This window comes from Hypanus sabinus, chromosome 8 (genome assembly GCF_030144855.1).
Source record: "Hypanus sabinus isolate sHypSab1 chromosome 8, sHypSab1.hap1, whole genome shotgun sequence".
Lineage (NCBI taxonomy): Eukaryota > Metazoa > Chordata > Chondrichthyes > Myliobatiformes > Dasyatidae > Hypanus > Hypanus sabinus.
Genome location: NC_082713.1, coordinates 137,494,370 through 137,514,821, shown reverse-complemented (window position 1 = coordinate 137,514,821; position 20,452 = coordinate 137,494,370). Strand labels below are relative to the sequence as shown.

Below are 20,452 nucleotides of genomic sequence, written 5' to 3'. Positions count from 1 at the left end.
GGCTCCACGTCCTGAATGGAGAAAGCACAATGAAGGATAAAAAAAACAGAAAATATGTTTTATGTGAGTGTGAGATGGTGGAAGATAGGAGAAGACAAGACTGCTCAGTGAGGTGAGGATGAGGTGTGAATTGCAGGAGAATTTCAGTGCCCCAGAGGGAACCTTTCCACTTACACCTTTGGTAAGAGTTAAGGGTATATTACTGTTTCATCAGTACAGGTATCTCCAGTATAGAATCGTAAAACCATAAGACATCGGAGCAAAATGAGGCCACTCAGCCCATCGAGTTTGCTCCACCATTCCATCATGGCTGATTCCGGATCTCACTCAACCCCATACACCTGCCTTCTCGCCATATCCTTTGGTGCCCTGACCAATTAGGAAACTATCAACTTCCACCTTAAATATACTCATGCATCTTTTGTGACATTGCACATAGAGGATAAGCAAGTATATTTGTAAAAGATTAAGTGGCTTAGGAGACCAATCCCAGGGCTACAGAAGATGAACATGTTGAAGCAATATGTGAATGTGAGCCAGGATGGGAATGTAACTGAAAAATGATTTTGGTAAGTTAAATGGATTATGGTTGCTTTGATTAAAGTGGGGGATATACAAGATAAATATGTCAATTAATCTAGCATTTAAAATTTGTTAACACAAAGTACACTGCAGATGCTGGGGTCAAAGCAACACGTACAACAAGCAAGAGGAACTCAGCAGGTTGGGCAGCATCCGTGGAAGTGAGCAGTCAATGTTTCAGGCCAAGACCTTTCGTTAGTCTTGATGAAGGGTCTTGGCCCGATACGTTGACTGCCCGTTTCCACGGATGCTGCCTGACCGACTGAGTTCCTCCAGCTTGTTGTACGTATTTAAAATTTCTTGTTTGCACAGCTGTATTAGCTTTTCATTGGTAATTTTTAGTATGTTTTTACTGCAACTTTCCAACTAAGTGAAACACTGAAAATGTGCTGCTCACTTGACTAGAATGCCGTCAGTGGAACTGCTCAAACTGCAGATAACAACAGCAAGACTTACCTTTTGTTTCGCAATCTTGGAATGAGACTGCACCTTCATATTTGGTTAATAATCCACCCCCACAATAGAAGCACTGTGTGCGGCCTGGCTCAGGTTGGAAGGTGCCAATTGGGCAAGATCGACAGGGCCTAAACCCATCAGATGAGAAATGTCCTGGAGAGCACTGGCCTGAAAAATAGAGTTATAGAAAACTTCAATCCATTTGCACAGTAGCAACTTAAAAACAAGCACATCCACCCACAACTTAAAGAGTCAAAATTATATGGTGGATAAACTACATTTTCTGATTGCATATATAGTACAATATATTACAAACTATCCTCCACAAGTCAGCAGCTTCTACAGAGGGGAATAAACAGTTGATGTTTCAGGCTGAGACCTTTCATCAAGACGTCTTGCTTGAAATATCAACTGTTTATTCTAATCCTGACTTGCTGAGTTCTTCCAGCATTTTGTGTGTGTTGCTTTAGATTTCCAGCATCTGCAGAGTCTCTTATGCTTATAAACTATCCTTCTGTCTGGCATATGGGCTCAAATCCAATCCCAGAAGGGTTGTGTAAAACTTTTGATTATTAATTAGAGATCATTGACAAACTATGTTTGGATGAAATAACAAAATTCTGAAGAATCCACCGCGCCAATGTTGTCTTTAGACGTACACTTAGTGGCCACTTTATTAGGTACATCTGCACACTAGCTTGTTAATGCAAATATCTAATCAGGCAATCATGTGGCAGCAACTCAAAGGATTAAAGCATGCAAGTGTGGTCAAGAGGTTTCTTTGTTCAAACCAAACATCAAAAATGGAAGAAATAGGATCTAAGTAACTTGGACTATAGATTGATTGTTGGTGCCAGACAGGATGGTTTGAGGATCTCAGAAACTGATCTCCTGGGATTTTCACACACAACAATCTCTACAGTGTGCAGAGAATAGCATGATAAAGAAAAGACATCCAGTGAATGACAATTCTGTAGGCAAAAATGCCTTGTTAATGAGAGGTCAGAGGAGAATGACCAGACTGGTTCAAGGTGACAGGAAGGCGACAGTAATACAAATCATCATGCATTGCAACAGTGGTGTGCAGAAGAGCATTGATGTGGATGAACTACAGCAGCCAAAGACCATGAACGTACATTTAATGGCCACTTTATTAGGTTCAGGGGGTACCTAATAAAGTGGCCACTAAGCATAGGTAAGTTCATTTCCTGCAATGGATTTGCTGTTTCACTGCTCACTTGATGCACACTACATAACCTAATTTCAACGGGAAATTTCCAAATCCATCCTGGAGAAAAGAACGTTTGTGAAAATCCACCAACCCGAAATGGTCTCTGTGTTTCTCTCCCCACAGATGATGCCTAATCTGCTATTTCCAGTACAATTTCACTAAATAGTAGAAAGGGCTCAAGAGCCTAAAAAGGCAACTCTTGTTCATGTATTCATTTACTTTCATTCATGTATTCATTGCATTTCAGAATTCCAACAATAGCCAAATTTTGCTTTGGTAAAGAAAAGAAAGGTTTGATATTGTTCAACTGGCATGAAGAGCCAGTTCTATTGAATTATCCAGGAATATGGAATATGACTTTAAACTTCATTTTCAATACTCTTGGATCATTACTGGCCATGGGATCATTGACTCCCACTGTGATTAACCTCTTCATGTTATCTAGCACAAATCCATAGAATTCTCAGTAACACACACAAAATTCTGGAGGGACTCATCAGGTCAGGCAGCATCTTTGGAAATGAACAAGCAGTCAACATTTTGAGCCGAGACCCTTCTTCAGGACACATAGAATTCTCTTTATTTTTGGAGATAGAAAGCTTCAAACCATAATGAGCCTCTGGTGTTTATAACCCTCATCAGCTACACACTCAAAAAAAAAGTATTCTGCGGGACCTTGCTCTTAAAAACACCAGGGAGATACTTTCACTCTATGTAATTTGAATTCTGGCTATTCTCAAAATTTCATCAAAATTCATTTAATTCAAGCACAGCTCTGGCAGCGTGTGTGTGTTAACATCAGTGTATTAAATATTGGGTAAAAGCACCACTTACAATTCAGCAGGTAAAACATGGGAATAAAAATGCCTGATGTGGCGGACAGAGCACCTTCACTCTATCTGCCACAACAAGTGAGCTTTCCTTGTGGTCACCTACCTTTATTCCACTTCCCATTGCCATTCCGTCATATCAGTCCATAGCTCCCCCTACTACCAATATGAGTCCATTCTCAGGTTGGAGGAGCAACACCTCATATTCACTCATATCTAGGTAGCCTCCACCATGACAATATGAATACTGAAATTTCTAACTTCCAGTAATTTCTCCCTTCCTCTCCTATCTTTTTAAATTCCCTATTCTGGCTCCCTTTGTACCCCTTCCCTTATCTCCACCTCCCCAACACCTCTCACTCGTGCCCCTCCTCCTTTCCTTTCTACCATGGTCCATTCTCCTCTCCTATCAGATTTCTTCTTCTTCAGCCCCTTACATTCTTCAACTGTCACCTCCCAGCTTCTCGCGTCATCCGCTGCCCCTCCCCTATCCACACATAGTATGATAAACTAGCTATACTTATTCCTGAAACCATTCTGGATGGACTGTATTTATCTTTGGTACTTGTAATCAAAATAGCATTGTTTAATGCATTCAAGCATTCAAGCATTCAAGCATTTAAAAATTCAGCAGTGAAAACATATACTGTAGCATTCTGCTCTGTTTAAGTTGTTTTACACCGTTTATCCTGTAGAGGGCATTAATAAAAAGAGTTGAAACACAATGTTCCCAGATTTTTTAAAATACCTTAACACCACCAATAGTTACATAATAATCGCACCCTGTGCTAAGCTAATAAGTTACTTTGAAAGTTGCTCTTTTTTTAAATTAAAATAGCAATGGGATTAGATGTCTTTTCTGATTAAACATGAATGATTTAAAGATTTTATTTTGCACAAATTGTAAGTAGATCATCCTCTTACGCTTATCAATCTGTGTTTCATTTTCTTCAGTCTTTGTGAGGAGGATGCTTGAACTTCAATGTTTATGTTCCTTTCCCCCAGATTTTCCCTGGAGTGTAGTTGAATGTGGGGAGTTTGACAGAGGTACAAAATTATGAGGGAGATAGATAGGGTAACTGCAAGCAAGATTTTTCCATTGAGGTTGGGTGAGACTAGAGGTAGAGGTCAAGATTTAAGGGTGAAACGTGAAATGTTTAATGGGAACTTGAAGGAGAACTTCTTTACTCAGAGGTTGGTGAGAGAGTGGAACGAACTGCCAGAAGTGGTGGATGCAGGTTTGATTTCAACACAGAGATATCTGGATAGGTACATGGATGGAAAGTATATGAAGGGCTATGGTCCAGGTGCAGGTTGATGGGACTTGGCAGGTTAATAGCTTGGCACAGATTAGATGGGCCAAAGGACTTATTTCTGTGTTGAAGTGTCCTATTACTCTCCCTCTGTTTACCTTGTACATATGTACATATGTATCATATACATCTTGCTCTCAATCTGTACTGACCTTTCTAATTATTATATCCCCTACAAATCTTGGAGCTCCTTCATATTTAAAAATAATTCTAATTATATGGACTAAATGTAGAATTAATGTTTGTTTATTAAGGATTTCAATAGAATATCGACTTTTATATTTTACAAGATATCTTTCCTTGCAGTTTTTTCTGAATAAGGTGATCTAGGAACATTAAGACATAATATCATCTTTATAGCTTGAAAGGAATGTGGAATGTTTGGACAGAGGGTGGTTAGGAGTAATTCCTTGTACAGAAGTAGAATAGTGAATAAACAAAAAGAATATTGAGAAAATCTACCATAAATTGTGCCTAGTTTCTTAACATTGACAATTGATTACCAAAGTATGTATAAGGCAAGAACCCACCTCCACACTCAGATACATTCCGAGCCCCAGCTATTCCTTGTCCATCGTTGCTAGGACATGGCTCACAGGACAGCTGACCTCTTGTATCCTGGTATGTGCCCGGTGGACACAGGAGACATTGGTTGAGCTCTCCACTGTAATAGCGTCCTAGTTCACAGCTGACTGGAAGAACAAGACAGATTTGTGAGTGAACCGAAAGGCTTAGCATTCCAGCTTCTGCTATTTTGTAGTCTATCATGCCTGTAAGATATTCACATCATCCTCTCAAACCTAATCAATAAGCTCATGGACCTTGGCTTCAATACCTCCTTGTGCAATTAGACCCTCGATCTTCTCACTTACAGACCAGAGTCAATTCGGATTGGCAACTACCTCTCCTCCACAACCTCTACCAGCACAGGTACACCACAAGGATGTGTGTTTAGCTTCCTGCTCTACTTGCTTTTCACATATGGCTATGTGGCTCCAATGGCATATTCAGGTTTAATGATGACACCACTGTCGTAGGCTGAATCAAAGGTGGTGATGAATCGTCATAGAGAAGGGAGATTGAAAACCTGTCTCAGTGGTGCCACAACAACCTCTTACTCATTGTCAGCAAGACCAACCAGCTGATTTATTGATTTCAGGAGGAGGAAACCAGAGGTTCATGAGCCAGCCCTCATCGGGGGATCAGAGGTGGAGAGAGTCAGCAACTTTAAATTCCTCAGTGTTATCATTTTGGAAGACCTGCCCTGGGACCAGAATGTAAGTGTCATTACAAAGAAAGATTGGCAGTGCCTGTACTTCCTTTTGAGTTTGAGAGGATTCGGCATGATATCTAAAACTTTGACAAACTTCTACAGAGTTGTGGTGGAGAGTATATTGACTGGCTGCATCATAGCCTGGTATGGAAACACCAATGTAGTGGATACTTCCCTCCCCACCATTGAGCACACCTGCATGGAGCATTGTCACAGGGAAGCAGCATCCATCATCAGGGTCTCCCATCACACTGGGCATGCTGTCTTCTCACTGCTGTCATCAGGAAGAAGGTACAGGAGCCTGAGGACTCACACTGCCAGGTTCGGGACAGTTATTACACTTCAAACATCTGGCTCTTCAACCAAAGGGGATAACTTCTCTCAACTTCACGTGCCCCATCATTGAAACAATAGACAAGACAGTAGGTGCAGGAGTAGGCCATTTGGCCCTTCTAGCCAGCACTGCCATTCACTGTGATCATGGCTGATCATACACAATCAGTACCCCGTTCCTGCCCGCTCCCTATATCCCTTGACTCCGCTATCTATAAGAGCTCTACCTTACTCTCTCTTGAATGCATCCAGAGACTTGGCCTCCACTGCCTTCTGGGGCAGAGCATTCCACATATCCACCACTCTCTGGGTGAAAAAGTTTTTCTGCATCTCTGTTCTAAATGGACTACCCCTTATTCTTAAACTGTGGCCTCTAGTTCTGGACTCACCCATCAGCGGGAACATGCTTCCTGCCTCCAGCGTGTCCAATCCCTTAATAATCTTATATGTTTCAATCAAATCCCCTCTCATCCTTCTAAATTCCAGTGTATACAAGTCCAGTCGCTCCAATCTTTCAACACATGACAGTCCCGCCATTCCGGGAATTAACCTTGTGAACCCACGCTACACTCCCTCAACAGCAAGAATATCCTTCCTCAAATTTGGAGACCAAAACTGTACACAATACTCCAGGTGGGGTCTCACCAGGGCCCTGTACAGCTGTAGAAGGACCTCTTTACCCCTATACTCAATTCCTCTTGTTATAAAGGCCAGCATGCCATTAGCAACATTCCCAAAGCCTATGGACTCACCTTCAAGGACTCTTCATCTCATGCATTCAATATTTGCACTTGTTTGCATATTTATTTATTTGTTGTACACTTAAGTTGGAGCACTCTTTCACTGATTCTGTTATGGTTGCTATTCTATTATCGATTTATTGAGTATGCCTGCAAGAAAATGAATCTCAAGCTTGCATATGGTGACATATACTTTGATAATGAATTTACATTGAACTTCGAACTTTCGCCTTTATACTAAAAACTAAAGAATCATGTCTTTAATAATAAAGGAAAGCTGTTGTCTGACTATTAGGCAAAAGACTGAGGAGCTGGTGGGCGGAGTTAAGATGGCACCAAATGGCTGCCTCTTTGCACTCATCTGTGGAAACAGGTTAAATTCCTCTCTGTAATGTCTCTTTTTTCCTTTTTCAATGTAGCTGGGGTTCTAGTGAGGTCCTGATCTGCAACAGCACTCATCGTGCATTTTTTTTTACGGCGTAGGAGTTCCTGTTCCTAGAGATTGCTAGCTGACCGTTTTCCGAAATTCTCCAGGCACAGCTTGGAAGATAGTGCCTCCGGGGTGCGGCCATGTGGACGACCGATTCCAGGCCGGTGTTGCCAACTGAGGCGTCGCGAGAGAAGGAACATCAGGATTTCACTGCTGCGGATGTATGGACAGAGGTCTCTGTAGTCAGGCAATCGCACTCTCTTCCTCTCAATGGTGGGGAGCGTTTGTTGCCAATCCTTGAGTCGGAGAATTTCAGAGTAAAAAGCAACGTGGCAGATTATAATATTGTAACAGAGACTGTCAGTCTTCCCTTTCACTGTGAAATTGGTGATACCTCTCTGTCCCTTGTTATTGAGAGAGAGAGAGAGCCTGCACCATATCAAACTGTTGGGTAAACAACAGTTTTTGTTGACTGCAGACCTTTCCTTGGGTGCTTTGTTTTTGCATGGCGGTGGTAAGCGCTGACGCTTTTTGCTGAAATGGGTGGGGGGGGAGGGTGATGCATTGATCCTTCGCTGCTGTTTGTGCAGGGGAGGGGGAAAGGGGACTTTGGGGTTCTAATATTTTTCTGTCGTTCATTCTTTCGGGGTTCTTCTGTTTGTAGATGTCTACGAAGACAAGTGTTTCAGATTGTATACTGTATCCATACTCTGACAGTAAATGCAACCATTTCAATTAAAAAATCCTATCTGCGGATTAAAATTGACTTCCAAGGCTCTGACACAGGTTAATGTTTGGGACCGCAGAGTAGTGGAATTAGTGAAGTTGCTGCCTCACAGATCCAGTCCAGGGATCTGGATTCAACCCTGACCTCCAGCACTGTCTCTGTGATGTTTGTGCACTCCCCTTGTGTCTGTGTGGTTTCCTTCCACATGCCAAAGAAAAGAGGAATTATACATTAAATAAACACTGCAAATTGTTGCTATCTGTAGTTGAGCAATGGGAATGTGGAAAGAATGATATAAGTTTAGTGCAAAAGGGAGCTTGATGCCCATAATGGCCTTGATGGGCTGAAAGTCTTGTTTCTGAGTAATGAATTTATCATGCATTTAGAGTTCCAACCATGCATCAATATTACCTTGATTTCCCAGTACAGTGCATCTCAAAAGAAGGATATCTGATACCTTCATATATTTGATTTTTATACTTTTAGCACAAAATTTGCATATTACTCAGAGCAGTTAAATTTTGGTGGTGTTTTCCAAAAATAAGCTCCTTTGGACCTCCATTTCAGAAGATAGGCACCATTTAAATTGTGTTAACACCCAGGGTGATTTCAGCCACTACCTGATCCACCTGATTTCAATTTCTTCTGTTATACTCAGTTTGGCAGCGAGTGACTTTACAATATAAAGTACAAAGAGAAGTTTATAACAATGTTTGGCATTGATAATCTCTTTAATTAATTGTAGTCATTGTTGTTGAGATTATCAAGGCATTTGCAAGGCTTACTGAAGTGATCAAGGGTCAGAAAGTGACGGAAACACTCAACAAGTCCAGTAGGATCTGCGGACAGAGGAACAGAGTTAACACTTCAGGTTTAAGACTTAAAGGTCCGATGAAGGACCTTCAACTTGAAACATATTCTGTTGCTATGTTCACAGCTCTTGTCTGACCTATGGAGCATTTTGATTGTAATGTGTTAAAAAAGTCTTATCCCTTTCCTCTCCATTGGATTGGTTCATCTTAGTTGATAATGGCCCATGCAAAGTCAGAAGAATACTTACTGCACTTCCCATCCTGGAGCACTTGACCTGGGCTGCACATTTGGTTTTCGTGCATTTTTGCTGGTTTCTGGGCGACTTCATACTCTGTCCCAGAGAACTGAATGTAAAATTGTTGTTTATTAATTGACTTTCTCAAAGTTTTAATTGCTGTCTGCAGTTTTTGTTCCATCTTCTTGCGTACACATTCCATGTTGCAGGAGTCTGAGGAGAAAAGCAATACAGATTGCATTAAAGGTTGGACTGAACATGTACTTATTTACAATGTTATATTTACAATAGAAGATATACTATTATAGATAGAGTATACTTTATCAAAGGAGTTTGCAAATGGTCAAAGGACTGAATGTGAGAGAAATGAATCCTGACAATTGTTAAACCATTTTGAAGTGGAATTGAACACATTTTTACTTCCATCTTCAACACCCTACATTAGACAACACATTGACATTGAAATGCAAAGGGTTGGAAATGCCTGAGGGTATTAGATCACCTCTTGCTTTTCAAAGCCATTCTGGCTCTCTACAGGAAACTCCTTAAACTCCTGGGGACAGAGGAGAAAATCACTACCGGTGTATTAGTGGATTGTTGTTGCTGTTCATTTTCTGTAGCCAGTTTTGCCATTTCTGCAGCATTTTGACTGTTTTTTTTTTAAGACACAAAGTTGCTAGCTCAACGGTCAGCCTAGCACAGATAGAAAGCATGCAAAGAGCTGGCCAGATTTGAAATCAGGACCATTCACCTCAAGCATATATTGGTGAAGGTTTATGTAAATTCCTTTTCCCTCTAAATTGGTGCAGTATCAACCATCCCCCTTTGAACCACTACTTGTCTGGGATTATAGTCGAGTTGAGTGAAGTATTTTCTCTCCTATGTAAAATCAGATCTGACTAGCATTTTGAACAACAGTGTAGTGGTTAGTGCGATGCAATTACAGCTCAGGGCATTGGAGTTCAGGGTTCATTTCTGACGTCATTTGTGGGGAGTCTGTACATCCTCCTCATGGAATGCATGGGTTTTCTTTGGGTTCTCTGGTTTACTCCCACATTAGAAAGACTTACTAGTTAGTGAGTTAATAGATCACTGTAAATTAATATGGGGTTAAATCGGGGTTTGCTGGTTGGTGCAGCTCAAAGGGCTGGAAGGGCCTATTCCACGCTGTGCCTCTAAATAAATAGAAATTTAAAAATAAGAATAATGGGAAAGCTTGTGTATTGAAATAATTCTCAATAATGTGAGGTCAAGGAATCACTCATTGAGAACACATCTGGCTTGGCTGGATAATAGGGATGGAAGAAGCCCATGTTAAACACAGGGATGGACCAGTTGTACCAAATGGCCCGTTTCCCTTCTGTAAATAACCGTGCGTGTAATAAATGGCTTTTAAAAGAAAAGTCAACAAACATTTGAAATGGAAGCATTCAAGCTGGCATGGGAAAATATGAGGGCATTTACGTGAAGCAGATTGATATTATCTTTTTCATGAGAACTGCTTGATTTGGATACACAATCTTATTGCATTCCTCTTCAAGCAAGTTTCTCTTTCCAATAATGCAATCCCTTGACTCATCGACAGGGGGTGCTGGAGACTTATTTGTGAGATCAACCAATCATACGCCTGAAACCCACAGGATATTTATCAGTTTGAACTCATTGGGACATTAGGACTCTAATTGCCACATGCTGAAACATTACCCTGAAAACAAAATGCAGAGCCAACACAACTGAATGCCATTTCTCAGCTGGGTGTCTCAATAGCAGACAGTTGCTTTTGTTTTCCAGAAAGCGCATTCTGTTCCCAGGCTAATTCATATTTGTGCTAACTTGCACAATTTTAATATTTGCATTCCTTTTCAACATTTTGCTAACTAAAATCTCAGTGAATTTTCCTGCACAACATCTTTTTTGTTTTCCCCTTTAACATTATTCAAAACTTTAGAACTGCACTTAAGCTAATATTGAGAATAACCAAGGGGCAGCCTACCCGTCGTTTCTCAGGAAGAGATTTCTGTTATAATCTCTGATTTAAATGTTTTTGACAATGGTAGATACTAACAAAACAACATAAAATATACGTTATACATACATGTGCAAATAGCTATGTCAAGTTTACATCTCATACCTAAAACGATACCTAAAAAGAGTCCCGAAAAGCAGCAAATTAACCTCAGTTGTGACAAGAACTCACTTCCATGCTTAAGTTGGTGGAAACAACTGCAAAGCTGCAAACTGAACAATAGCTAAAACACTGAAAACAGCTGGATCCCAACAGCAGTGAGATGATCAATTTTCACTAACTGAAGGGAACCTTGATCCCTCGATACAGCATGTCTACTTATCAGTTGGCAAATGATTGATCATTAGTATATGAACATGTATGATAACTGTCCATCGCATGTTATTTTCTTGGAGCTTCTCCATTAAAAAGGTGCAAAAAATACTGAGAAGGGGTCCAGATTAATAAACATTAGAGTGGGATGGGTCGAGAGCCACTGCTCACAACATGTAAAGTTCTAAAATGGCAAACTGTATGTTCTTCCTTTTCATTTAGGAGCCTTATTATGATTGGGTTATACAGTAGTCCAGAACAGACTTCCCCTCATACCATCCCTTGAAGGTTACCAATTACTTAACAATAATATGAAGGACTCTTACCATCCAGGACATACTCTAAGACAACTGCGCTGCTCCAAGGAGTTCTATATGAGGTCATTCTTACCCTCAGCCATTAGGCTCTATAATGAGTCAACCTATAGTCGGGGAAGTGATGACCCCCTCCTGTTAGACTGTTTGAGGTGACTTATTTTTTTATTCTTTCTTACTTCTCTTCTAATACCTGTATATCTGTGTGCTTGTAATACTACTGTGATGCTGTAATTTCTTTTGAGAATCAATAAAGTATCTACTTGTCTATCGATCTATCTCTTCTCATTCCTACCATCGGTGAGAAGGTACAGTACTGGGGCCTGAAGACACAGTCAATGTGTTAGGAACAGTTTTTTCCCCTCTGCCATTTCTCAGCTGATGAACAGTACTTCACTATCTCATGGTTCCTCTTTTGCAGGTTTTTTTTATTGTAACCCACAGTAATTTTTTAATGTCTTGCACTGTATTGCTGCCACAAAATAATCAATTTCACAACATATTTCAGTGATAATAAACACAATTCTGATATTATGGTGATTTTTTTCTTCCTATCTGCTTGAGACATCCTCCTTGCTCTTTATGCCTTCTGAATCCCTTAATTGTATTTATTCTAAATGCTTCTGCTGGGGTTAAAATACTGACAGTACACAAAAGGAAAATATTTTAAATGGTAGCTTACTGCTCAATAACACAACGTCAATTGACTATATTCATGTAAACTGGAAAGAATGCAGAAAAGATTTACTAGAATGCTGCCAGGACGAGAAGGCCTGAATTATCGGGAGAGGTTGGCCAGTGTAGTAGGTCTTTAATCCTTGGAATGTCAGAGAATGCGAATAAAATGTATAGAAGCATTTACAATTATGAGAGACAAGGATAAGGTGGATGCTAACAGTTCTTTCCCCAGGGTAAGGGGTCATACATAGGTTTAGGTGAGAGGCAAAAGATTTAAAAGGGACCTGAGAGGGATGTTCTTCCACACAGAGGATTGTGAGTATAGAACAAGCTGCCACAGGGAATGGTTGAGGCAGAGACAGCATTATCATGAAGAGATTTTGAGAGGATTCTGTTCCAGTTTTAGATTTTTCTTTAACTCCAGTAAACATCACAGAAAAAAAGACCTATGCATTGAAAGTCTTTTGGAAAAGAGCAACAAACTGTTTTGCAGGGTTTTGCAAATTTCTTTTACAACAGGAGCACATAAGTCAGTATCTGTGGCAGATTAACTTTCATACAATCTTCTTTGGAAGTAGTCGAAGTAAAATACCAAAAGTGGTGAAATACAGAAAAGCACAACATAGATACATGCCCTTTGGCCCATCATATTTCTCATAATTTTGTATACTTCTGTCAGGTCACACCTTAGTCAAATTGTTTCAACCATTCCTTAAAACACTCCAATCTAGGAAACATCCTGGTAAGCCTCTTCAGCACCACCCTCCAAACTTCCACATCCTTCTGGCAGCCAGAAAGGTGCACAATATTCCAAATGTAGGCTAAGTAACATTTTATACAATCACAGCATGACTTCTGACTTTTATATTTAATGCCTTGACCAATGAAGGCTAGCATGTCCTATGCCATCTTTACAATCATATCCACTTGTGCTGCCTCTTTCAAGGGACAATGGGCACTCTTTAAGATCCTGTTGTACATAAATGCTCCTAAGTGTTCTGCCCTTTACTGTGTACTTTACTCTTGCATGTGATCTCCCAAAATGTAACGCCTCATACTTGTCCTGATTAAACTTTATTTGCCAATTCTCCTCTCAACTTTCTAACTGACTTATATCCTTCTCAATCCTTTGATAACCATCCTGTCTATTCACTACTTTTAATAATTTTCATGTATTTTATAATTGAACTAATGAGTTATCTACTTTTCATCCAAATCATTTCATTACAGACAGAGATTCCTGCACTGATCCATCTGATCCATGCCGAATATCACTGGTCACAGATCTCTGTCAGAAAAGTATCTCTTCACCACAAACCTCGATCTCCAATGTTGTTTCCAATTTATCAATTCACTGTGGATCTCACATGACTCAATCTTTTGGACAGGCCTACCCTGAAGGATCTTGACAAATGTTTTCCTAAACTTGATGTAGGCATATTCCATTGCCTTACCCTAATCAATCATTTTCATCACTCCCTCAAAAAATGCCTCTATCAATTTTTGAGATAGGTTCCATCATGCAAAGCCACAAAAATTATCCCTAAAAGTCCATGCTTTACGAAATACAAGGAAATCCTGTCCACAAGTATCTACTCCAATAATTTCCCTACCACTGATGTAACAATCACCAGCTTGTAATTTCATAAATAAAAGAGCAGCACTGGTTATTTTACTGTTTTCTGGCACTTGCTCTATAGATATTTATATTTTCTTATCTTAATGTTTAATTTTATAGTGAAAAACAAGTTTACTTGTGCTAAATGGAAAGAATGAGGAAAGGAACTGTTTCTCTCTGTTCTCCATTCTGCAAGACTCTGCAACAAGAAAAATGTAAATTTGTAAGCTCCAGGTAGGACCTTGAGGACAAGAGCAGAGGTCAACGTGGAGCAGTGGAGTGCTCAGCAAGTGGGAGTAAAACATCCCTAAAAGCAAAACAAAGTTTGATCAATGATTTGGTGTGACAGAAATGAATAAAGAGAAAAGGTCGTACAATGAGGAAAAATTACTCTCGAGCGGAACTTGCTCTTCAAGCCCCTTCCTTTCAGTGGAGAAGGGTATCATTATGGTGCCTGCTTGAGGGTGAAATCTTGCAGCTATCTCAGCATCTCAGGGTTTTGACATTTGAAAAGGGCACTGAAAATAAAAACCCTGCAGGTTGCTTTTAAGTGGCTCATTAAAAGTTTGTGAATTACTATTTTCAAGTGTACAGTCAAACATCTGATGATTACATGGGTAGATTCTTTTATCATGGATTTTCAAGTTAAAGAAAATTAAATTAAAACCCAAGAATTATGTTTGTACATAGTTCACAAATCCATCTTCACACTCTTGGTTTTCTCTTTCCTTCCAAAGTTCAAAGTTCAAATAACATTTATTATCAAAGGCTGGCAGTATGGGTGGTTAGGTGGCAGGTGAAGTTTAATACTGAGAAAGATAAAGAGTTACACACTGGTATGAGGACCAATAGAAGGCAATGTAAACCAGAGGACATAATTCAGAATGGGATCAAGAATGGAGAAATCTGGGGGTATTTCTGCACAATCCATGGTAACAGTCTTTTCTCCAGAGCAGTTTGAGAATGCAGTGAAGAAAGATGGGATCCTAGGTGTGTTGGCTGTTAACACAAATGACACATTTCACTATGTTTCGATGTACACATGGCAAAAAAACCCTGAATCTTGAAGCTTTACATTGAAAGAGGGAGAAAGTACAAAAGGAAGAAATTCACAATGGACATTTATAAAATTTTACTGGTTCAGTCATCACTATGTAAGATGCGAAGTCCAGAGCATTACAACACAGCTACATTAGAGCCACAGAATCTTATCATAATTTCTTCATTAAAGAAAAAGTGATTTGCTTCCTATTCCAATTACCAAGATGTACATATAATCATGGAACAATACAGCATAGATACAGGCCCTTCAGCCCAGCCAGTCCATGCCAACCCTGGAGCCCACTCAGCTAATCCTAATCTCCTGTGTTCAGTCCATGTGCGTCTGAGTCCTGCACCTCCATGTACCTCCCCTCGTGCTTCTTACATGATACGGTTGTATCTGCCTCAACTACTTCCTCTAGCAGCTCATTTAGTATACTCACACCCTCTGCATGAAAAAGTTGCCCCTCTAGTCCCTTTTAATTCTTTACCCTCTCACCCTTGATCTATGCACCCTCTCCCCCAGTTTTGGACTACTCTACGCAGGGAAAAGACTTTTACTATCTACCTTATCTTTGTATTTCATAATTTCTAAATCTTTCGAGAGTGTGAAGAAGAGATTAATTAATAATGACTCTTGGAATGAGGGATTTAGTTATGAGGATAGGCTGAAGAAACAGGATTCACAGAGAGATACAGAATGGAAGCAGCTCCTTTGGCCCACTAGGCCAGCACTAACCATTCAGCAGCTCTTTCCACTAACCTTACATTAATTCCACTTTACTCTCCTGGCATTTGTATCACCTCCCTCCAAATTCTACCTGATAGGCTGGGGACAAATAGCAGCGAAATAATCTACCAACCCACGTGCACTTGGGATGTGGATGGAACCCAGAGTACCAAGGGAAAACCCAGGTAGTTTCTGGAGAATGTACAGTGTATAGAATGCCATTGAGATCAAGATTGAAGCCAGGTTGCTGATGATTGCAATTCTGTGGTAGGGTGGTAGCAAAAGGATCTGATGGAGTTATTTAAAATCAGAAGGGTCTAGACAGGAAGATTGAGAGAAATGCTGCCTGATGGTGGAACGGTCAAAAACAAGAATGAAGATGATTTTCAAAATAGCAAAACTTATGAAGGTATACTATTTCTCGTACAGCAGATAGACCATTTTTGTTTGTTGTGTAAGCACTGGAATTTAGCATTCAAAAGGGAGCTGAATAGGACTTCAAAAAGGAAAGAAGATGCAGGACTATGGAGGCAGGCGAGAGAAGGATCAGCTCGATTGCTCTTATGGTGAGTCTACATGTAGCTGATGATCAGAATGGTTTCCTTCAATGCCTTGATCATTCTGTGATCTTGTGTTACTCCAAGTGGCCAACTCTTATCCCAAGACACAGCCATTGAAATAATCATTGTACAGTCCCACTGATGTTCAAAGAGCAGTTTGTATACAGCTGTATCCCACAAACAACATGGCTATGTCTGGAACATCTATTTTGGCGATATTGATGATAAAATGCTGCTGGCAAGATGTTTTTTGCCTTCCTGGCATATTTTCTATTTTTCAGATATTTATCCAATAGCCTTTGAAGTAAGCAGTTTGGCCACGTGACCTCATTCACTTGTTACGCCTGCATTGAACATGAGCTGCTGAGACACAGGCTTTGAATTGACACACCAGATTAATCAGTTTGGAAATGTTGTTATTAAATGTTCCTATCATTCCGATGTTCACTTATGGTCTTACAAAAAGCATTCTTATGATGTATTTGCAGCAACAAACTTATGTATTGACAACTTTTTGAAATGGCCTCTTCCTATTAAGTGTTTGATTTTGTCGTCAATAATGAAAAGCTACGTTTTTCTATATACCTGCATCTGGAAGTTACTCATTCCTAAAGCAGAAAGAAATCCTGGGCATAGCTCAAGTCTGTTGGCTTAATGCATCTCACATTATTTTTGGTATCTTACTGCACAGTCACTTGAAAGATGTCTCACAAGGAAACTGCCAATAGGTATCCCAACTTTGGCACAGCTAACAAAATTGTCACTCTTCAAACAGACCAAAATATATTTCAAAGTACATTTATTATCTAAGTATGTATGTTATGCAACCTTGAGATTCATCTCCCAATAGGCAGCCACAAAGCAAGAAACCTAAAAGACCCAGTTTTACAAAAAAGACCAACACCCAAAATGTAGAGAGAAAACAAATCATGTAAACAATAAAAGCAAGCAACAACATTCAGAGCCAAATTGAGTTCTTAAACCCAAAGCTCAGAGCAGCCAGTGTAGGCCCATAGCCTCAGTCTCAATTCATCACACCAAATGACAAATCGCCATAAAGCATGGAGCAGCCGGAGCAGTCTCACAGCCTCAGTGCCGTGGAGACATGAGTAAACATCATGGAAGAGCGAGCAGAATCAGCCTGACCCTCGTCTTCAGTTTGACACCCTGCCTTTTCAGAGACATCTGACCCTGTAATTAGCACATTTGGCTGAAAATTCAAAAGCTGCTTTCTCTGGTTTCCTAAGCCAAAGTGACAGAGCCTGGCCTGAGTGTGAGGAACGAGCAAGGTGCTTGACTGATTTAAGCACTGGGCCAGATTAGAAAGGTCAGGTATGGGCTAAATCAAAGCAACGGGGCCCAGGCCCAAGCGCGTTTTGAAGCAGCACAGCCCGGGTCCGAGAACTAGGAATGAGATGAGGTTTGACCGATTTAAGCACCTGACTGGATTGAGAAGGTCAGGAAGACAGGACTGGAAGCTAGGTATGGGTTAGTGTTCAGCTCACTGCTTCATGAGGTCTCAGTACCTGCAACTAACAGGCTCCTGGATCAGCTGCAGTGATGACTGGCTGCTTCATGACTTCTGTGAACTTTAAATCTGAATGTTTTTTGCTTACTTTTTACTGTTTGCACAATTTTCTTTGCATGTTGGATGTCTGACAGTCTTTTTTAGTTGGTTCTATTGGGTTTCTTTCTTTTATGGCTGCCTGTAATGAGATGAATCTCAAAGTTGTATATACTATACGTACTTTGATAATAAATGTACTTTGAACTTCCCATTCCAGAATGCAGAATGGACATTCACACTGATGATGATTCCTTGAAGATCTGGAAAAAAGAAACCTTTCATATGTGTAAACAACAGCAACTTGGAAGACCTAGTGCTTTATACAGCCTGTCCTGCAGAAATTTTGTCACTCCTGCACACCTCAATTTGTACTGACTCCAAGGAAGGTTGAAAACAAAAACACACACCAGTTTAAAAATTCTCTGAGGGAATAAAGTCCTACAAGTCCTCTTAGCAGAAAATTAAGATTTACAAAAGAAAAGCAGGGTTTCAGTTGATTATTTCCATGTTTAGAAACTGCAATAATTTGAATAAAAGCACAACGGACTGCAAATGCTGGCAGCCTGGCGCAATACACAAAGGCACTGGAAGAACTCAGTGGATGAGACAGCATCTGTGACGAGAAATGGCCTCCATCCCTTCCCTCTACCATTTTATACTAGCAATCTCCCCAGTTTATTTCCAGTTATGGTGATGGTTCTCAACCCAAAATGACGACTGTCCAATTTCCTCCATAGATGCTGTCTAATCTGCTGAGGTGCTCCTGTATCTTTATGTGTTATGCATTTATTAAACAAAATTGATTTCTCTGAAATTGACTTCTCCATTAAATCCATGTAATTTCTCCGAGCCACAATGGTCTTGGCTGTATAATCCATTGCTGTGAGACTGATTAACCTTAAGCTTAAATAGCCACTAACCTGTCACCTGTTCAGACTTCATTTCTACCTCGAATTCTGCTGTAATATGCGAAACCTCCTTAGATGGTGACTTGCGTCCACGCCTCCGCTTTTTGGAAGAATCACACTTCAGATTTACGAATGTCACATGGCAGTTGTCTGTGCATGGGAAGTGTCCACCTTTGTGCAATGGAAATTGAAAAGTGAAGAGGCAGCATAGAAAATAAAAAAGTGGCATCTACATGACGAGATATAACTGCAAGGTATTTGGGAACAGTATACATTGTGGTGTACTTTCAATCTCAGATAAACTTTTAGCAGGTATCTTAAATTTTGGAATTTCCCTGTTGATAAAGTCTTGCCACAGTAGGATAGAGATTAGCATGACACTACTACAGTTCGGGATATTCCAGAGTTGGGAGTTCAATTCCAGTTCTATTCTGTAAGGAGTTTCTGTACATTCTCCCCATGGAAGGCTTGAGTTTTCTCTGGGTCCTCCAGTTCCCACCCCAGCAACCCCTCAGCCCCCCCCCCCCACCCCATACGAAGACATTCCAGGGAGGTCAATTGATCATTGTAAATTGTCCTGTGGTTAGGTAAGGGTTAATTGGGTTATTGGGTTTGTTGGAGGATGCTGGGGTAGCATGGCTCAAGAGGACAGAGGGACCTACTCTGCACGATATCAAAAAAAAAATAAATATCTGCTGATCAGATTATCCACAGCCAGATCCTGCCATGTTAGCCTTATCTATGTAGGTGACAATTTAAAGATTGCTCTGAATGTTGACTAGAAAACAGAACATAACACTAGATTATCAAAGGTTATATTGATCACATTATTGGTTTATATCGGGGGCAAAACATTGTATGCTGAAGAGTTCCTACTGTGCTGTGATGTTCTATGTTCTAAGATCTACAAAGAGCAAATGAAAACATTCCAGAGGAGTTATAATATATTATCATAATTTCATCAGACCTGGATGAATTTTGTACATCCATAATGACAATTTAAGGCAGAACAAATTAACTTCAGGTTTGGAATACTGAGATACAAATAAGCCTTTTGCCATCCACTCTAAAAGGGTACTTTTGCCATCCATAAAAGGGTAATGACATTTTTCATTACTCATAGCAGTGTTTCTGTGGACTTTCTAAGCCACATGATAACTGAAAGGGGCCTATTTAGGTTAAAGACACGAAAAATTAACCTGAAAACACATAAAATATATTTCAAATGGGCACTTTGCCAGGCGATAGACAATTCTAATCATACCAGTCATTTTGGACTTGATCTAAGTCACAGGACCCACAACGTACTCTCTCTCAAAAACTAAAATAACACTATGTATTTATTTCCAAGTGAACTATGGGAACACCTTTGCATCTTTTGGCTGAGTAGCTTTATTGACTTTGACATTCAAAATGCACATGACATTGTCTTTCAGCTTGCTCTAAAATACTGAGTGCATTAATATAAACTGCAGTACATCATCACGGGAACCTGCTGGGCAATTGATGAGGAACTGCCATCACTGCTAGCACCGATGAATGACACCATCTGGAGCGCACTTTTAAAACTGCAAATATCCCTCAGTTCACAATACTTCTAGGAACTGCTTGGGCTTGCTCTTCACAAATTTGTCTGAAAATATTGCTGCAACTTGTTTGTTAACAGTCACTTCTGTCATTCTTTCAATGTGTTACTGACAAGGTGTGAACACATACCATAGCTATGTGGAATTTG

General features: G+C 40.1%; 1 protein-coding gene across 2 annotated transcripts in view; it reads right to left on the bottom strand.

The window, feature by feature from the left end:
- The window catches only part of scube1 (signal peptide, CUB domain, EGF-like 1), a 264,360-nt gene that overhangs the window by 11,734 nt on the left and 232,174 nt on the right, over window positions 1-20,452 (bottom strand). For both annotated transcript variants that reach the window (XM_059977952.1, XM_059977953.1), the window contains 4 exons: window positions 18,730-18,888; window positions 8,976-9,176; window positions 4,943-5,104; window positions 1,039-1,206 (listed from right to left, as the gene is read on the bottom strand). In XM_059977952.1, coding sequence (XP_059833935.1) covers window positions 1,039-1,206; window positions 4,943-5,104; window positions 8,976-9,176; window positions 18,730-18,888 — 690 coding nt within the window. The remainder of the gene's footprint in view (window positions 1-1,038; window positions 1,207-4,942; window positions 5,105-8,975; window positions 9,177-18,729; window positions 18,889-20,452) is intronic.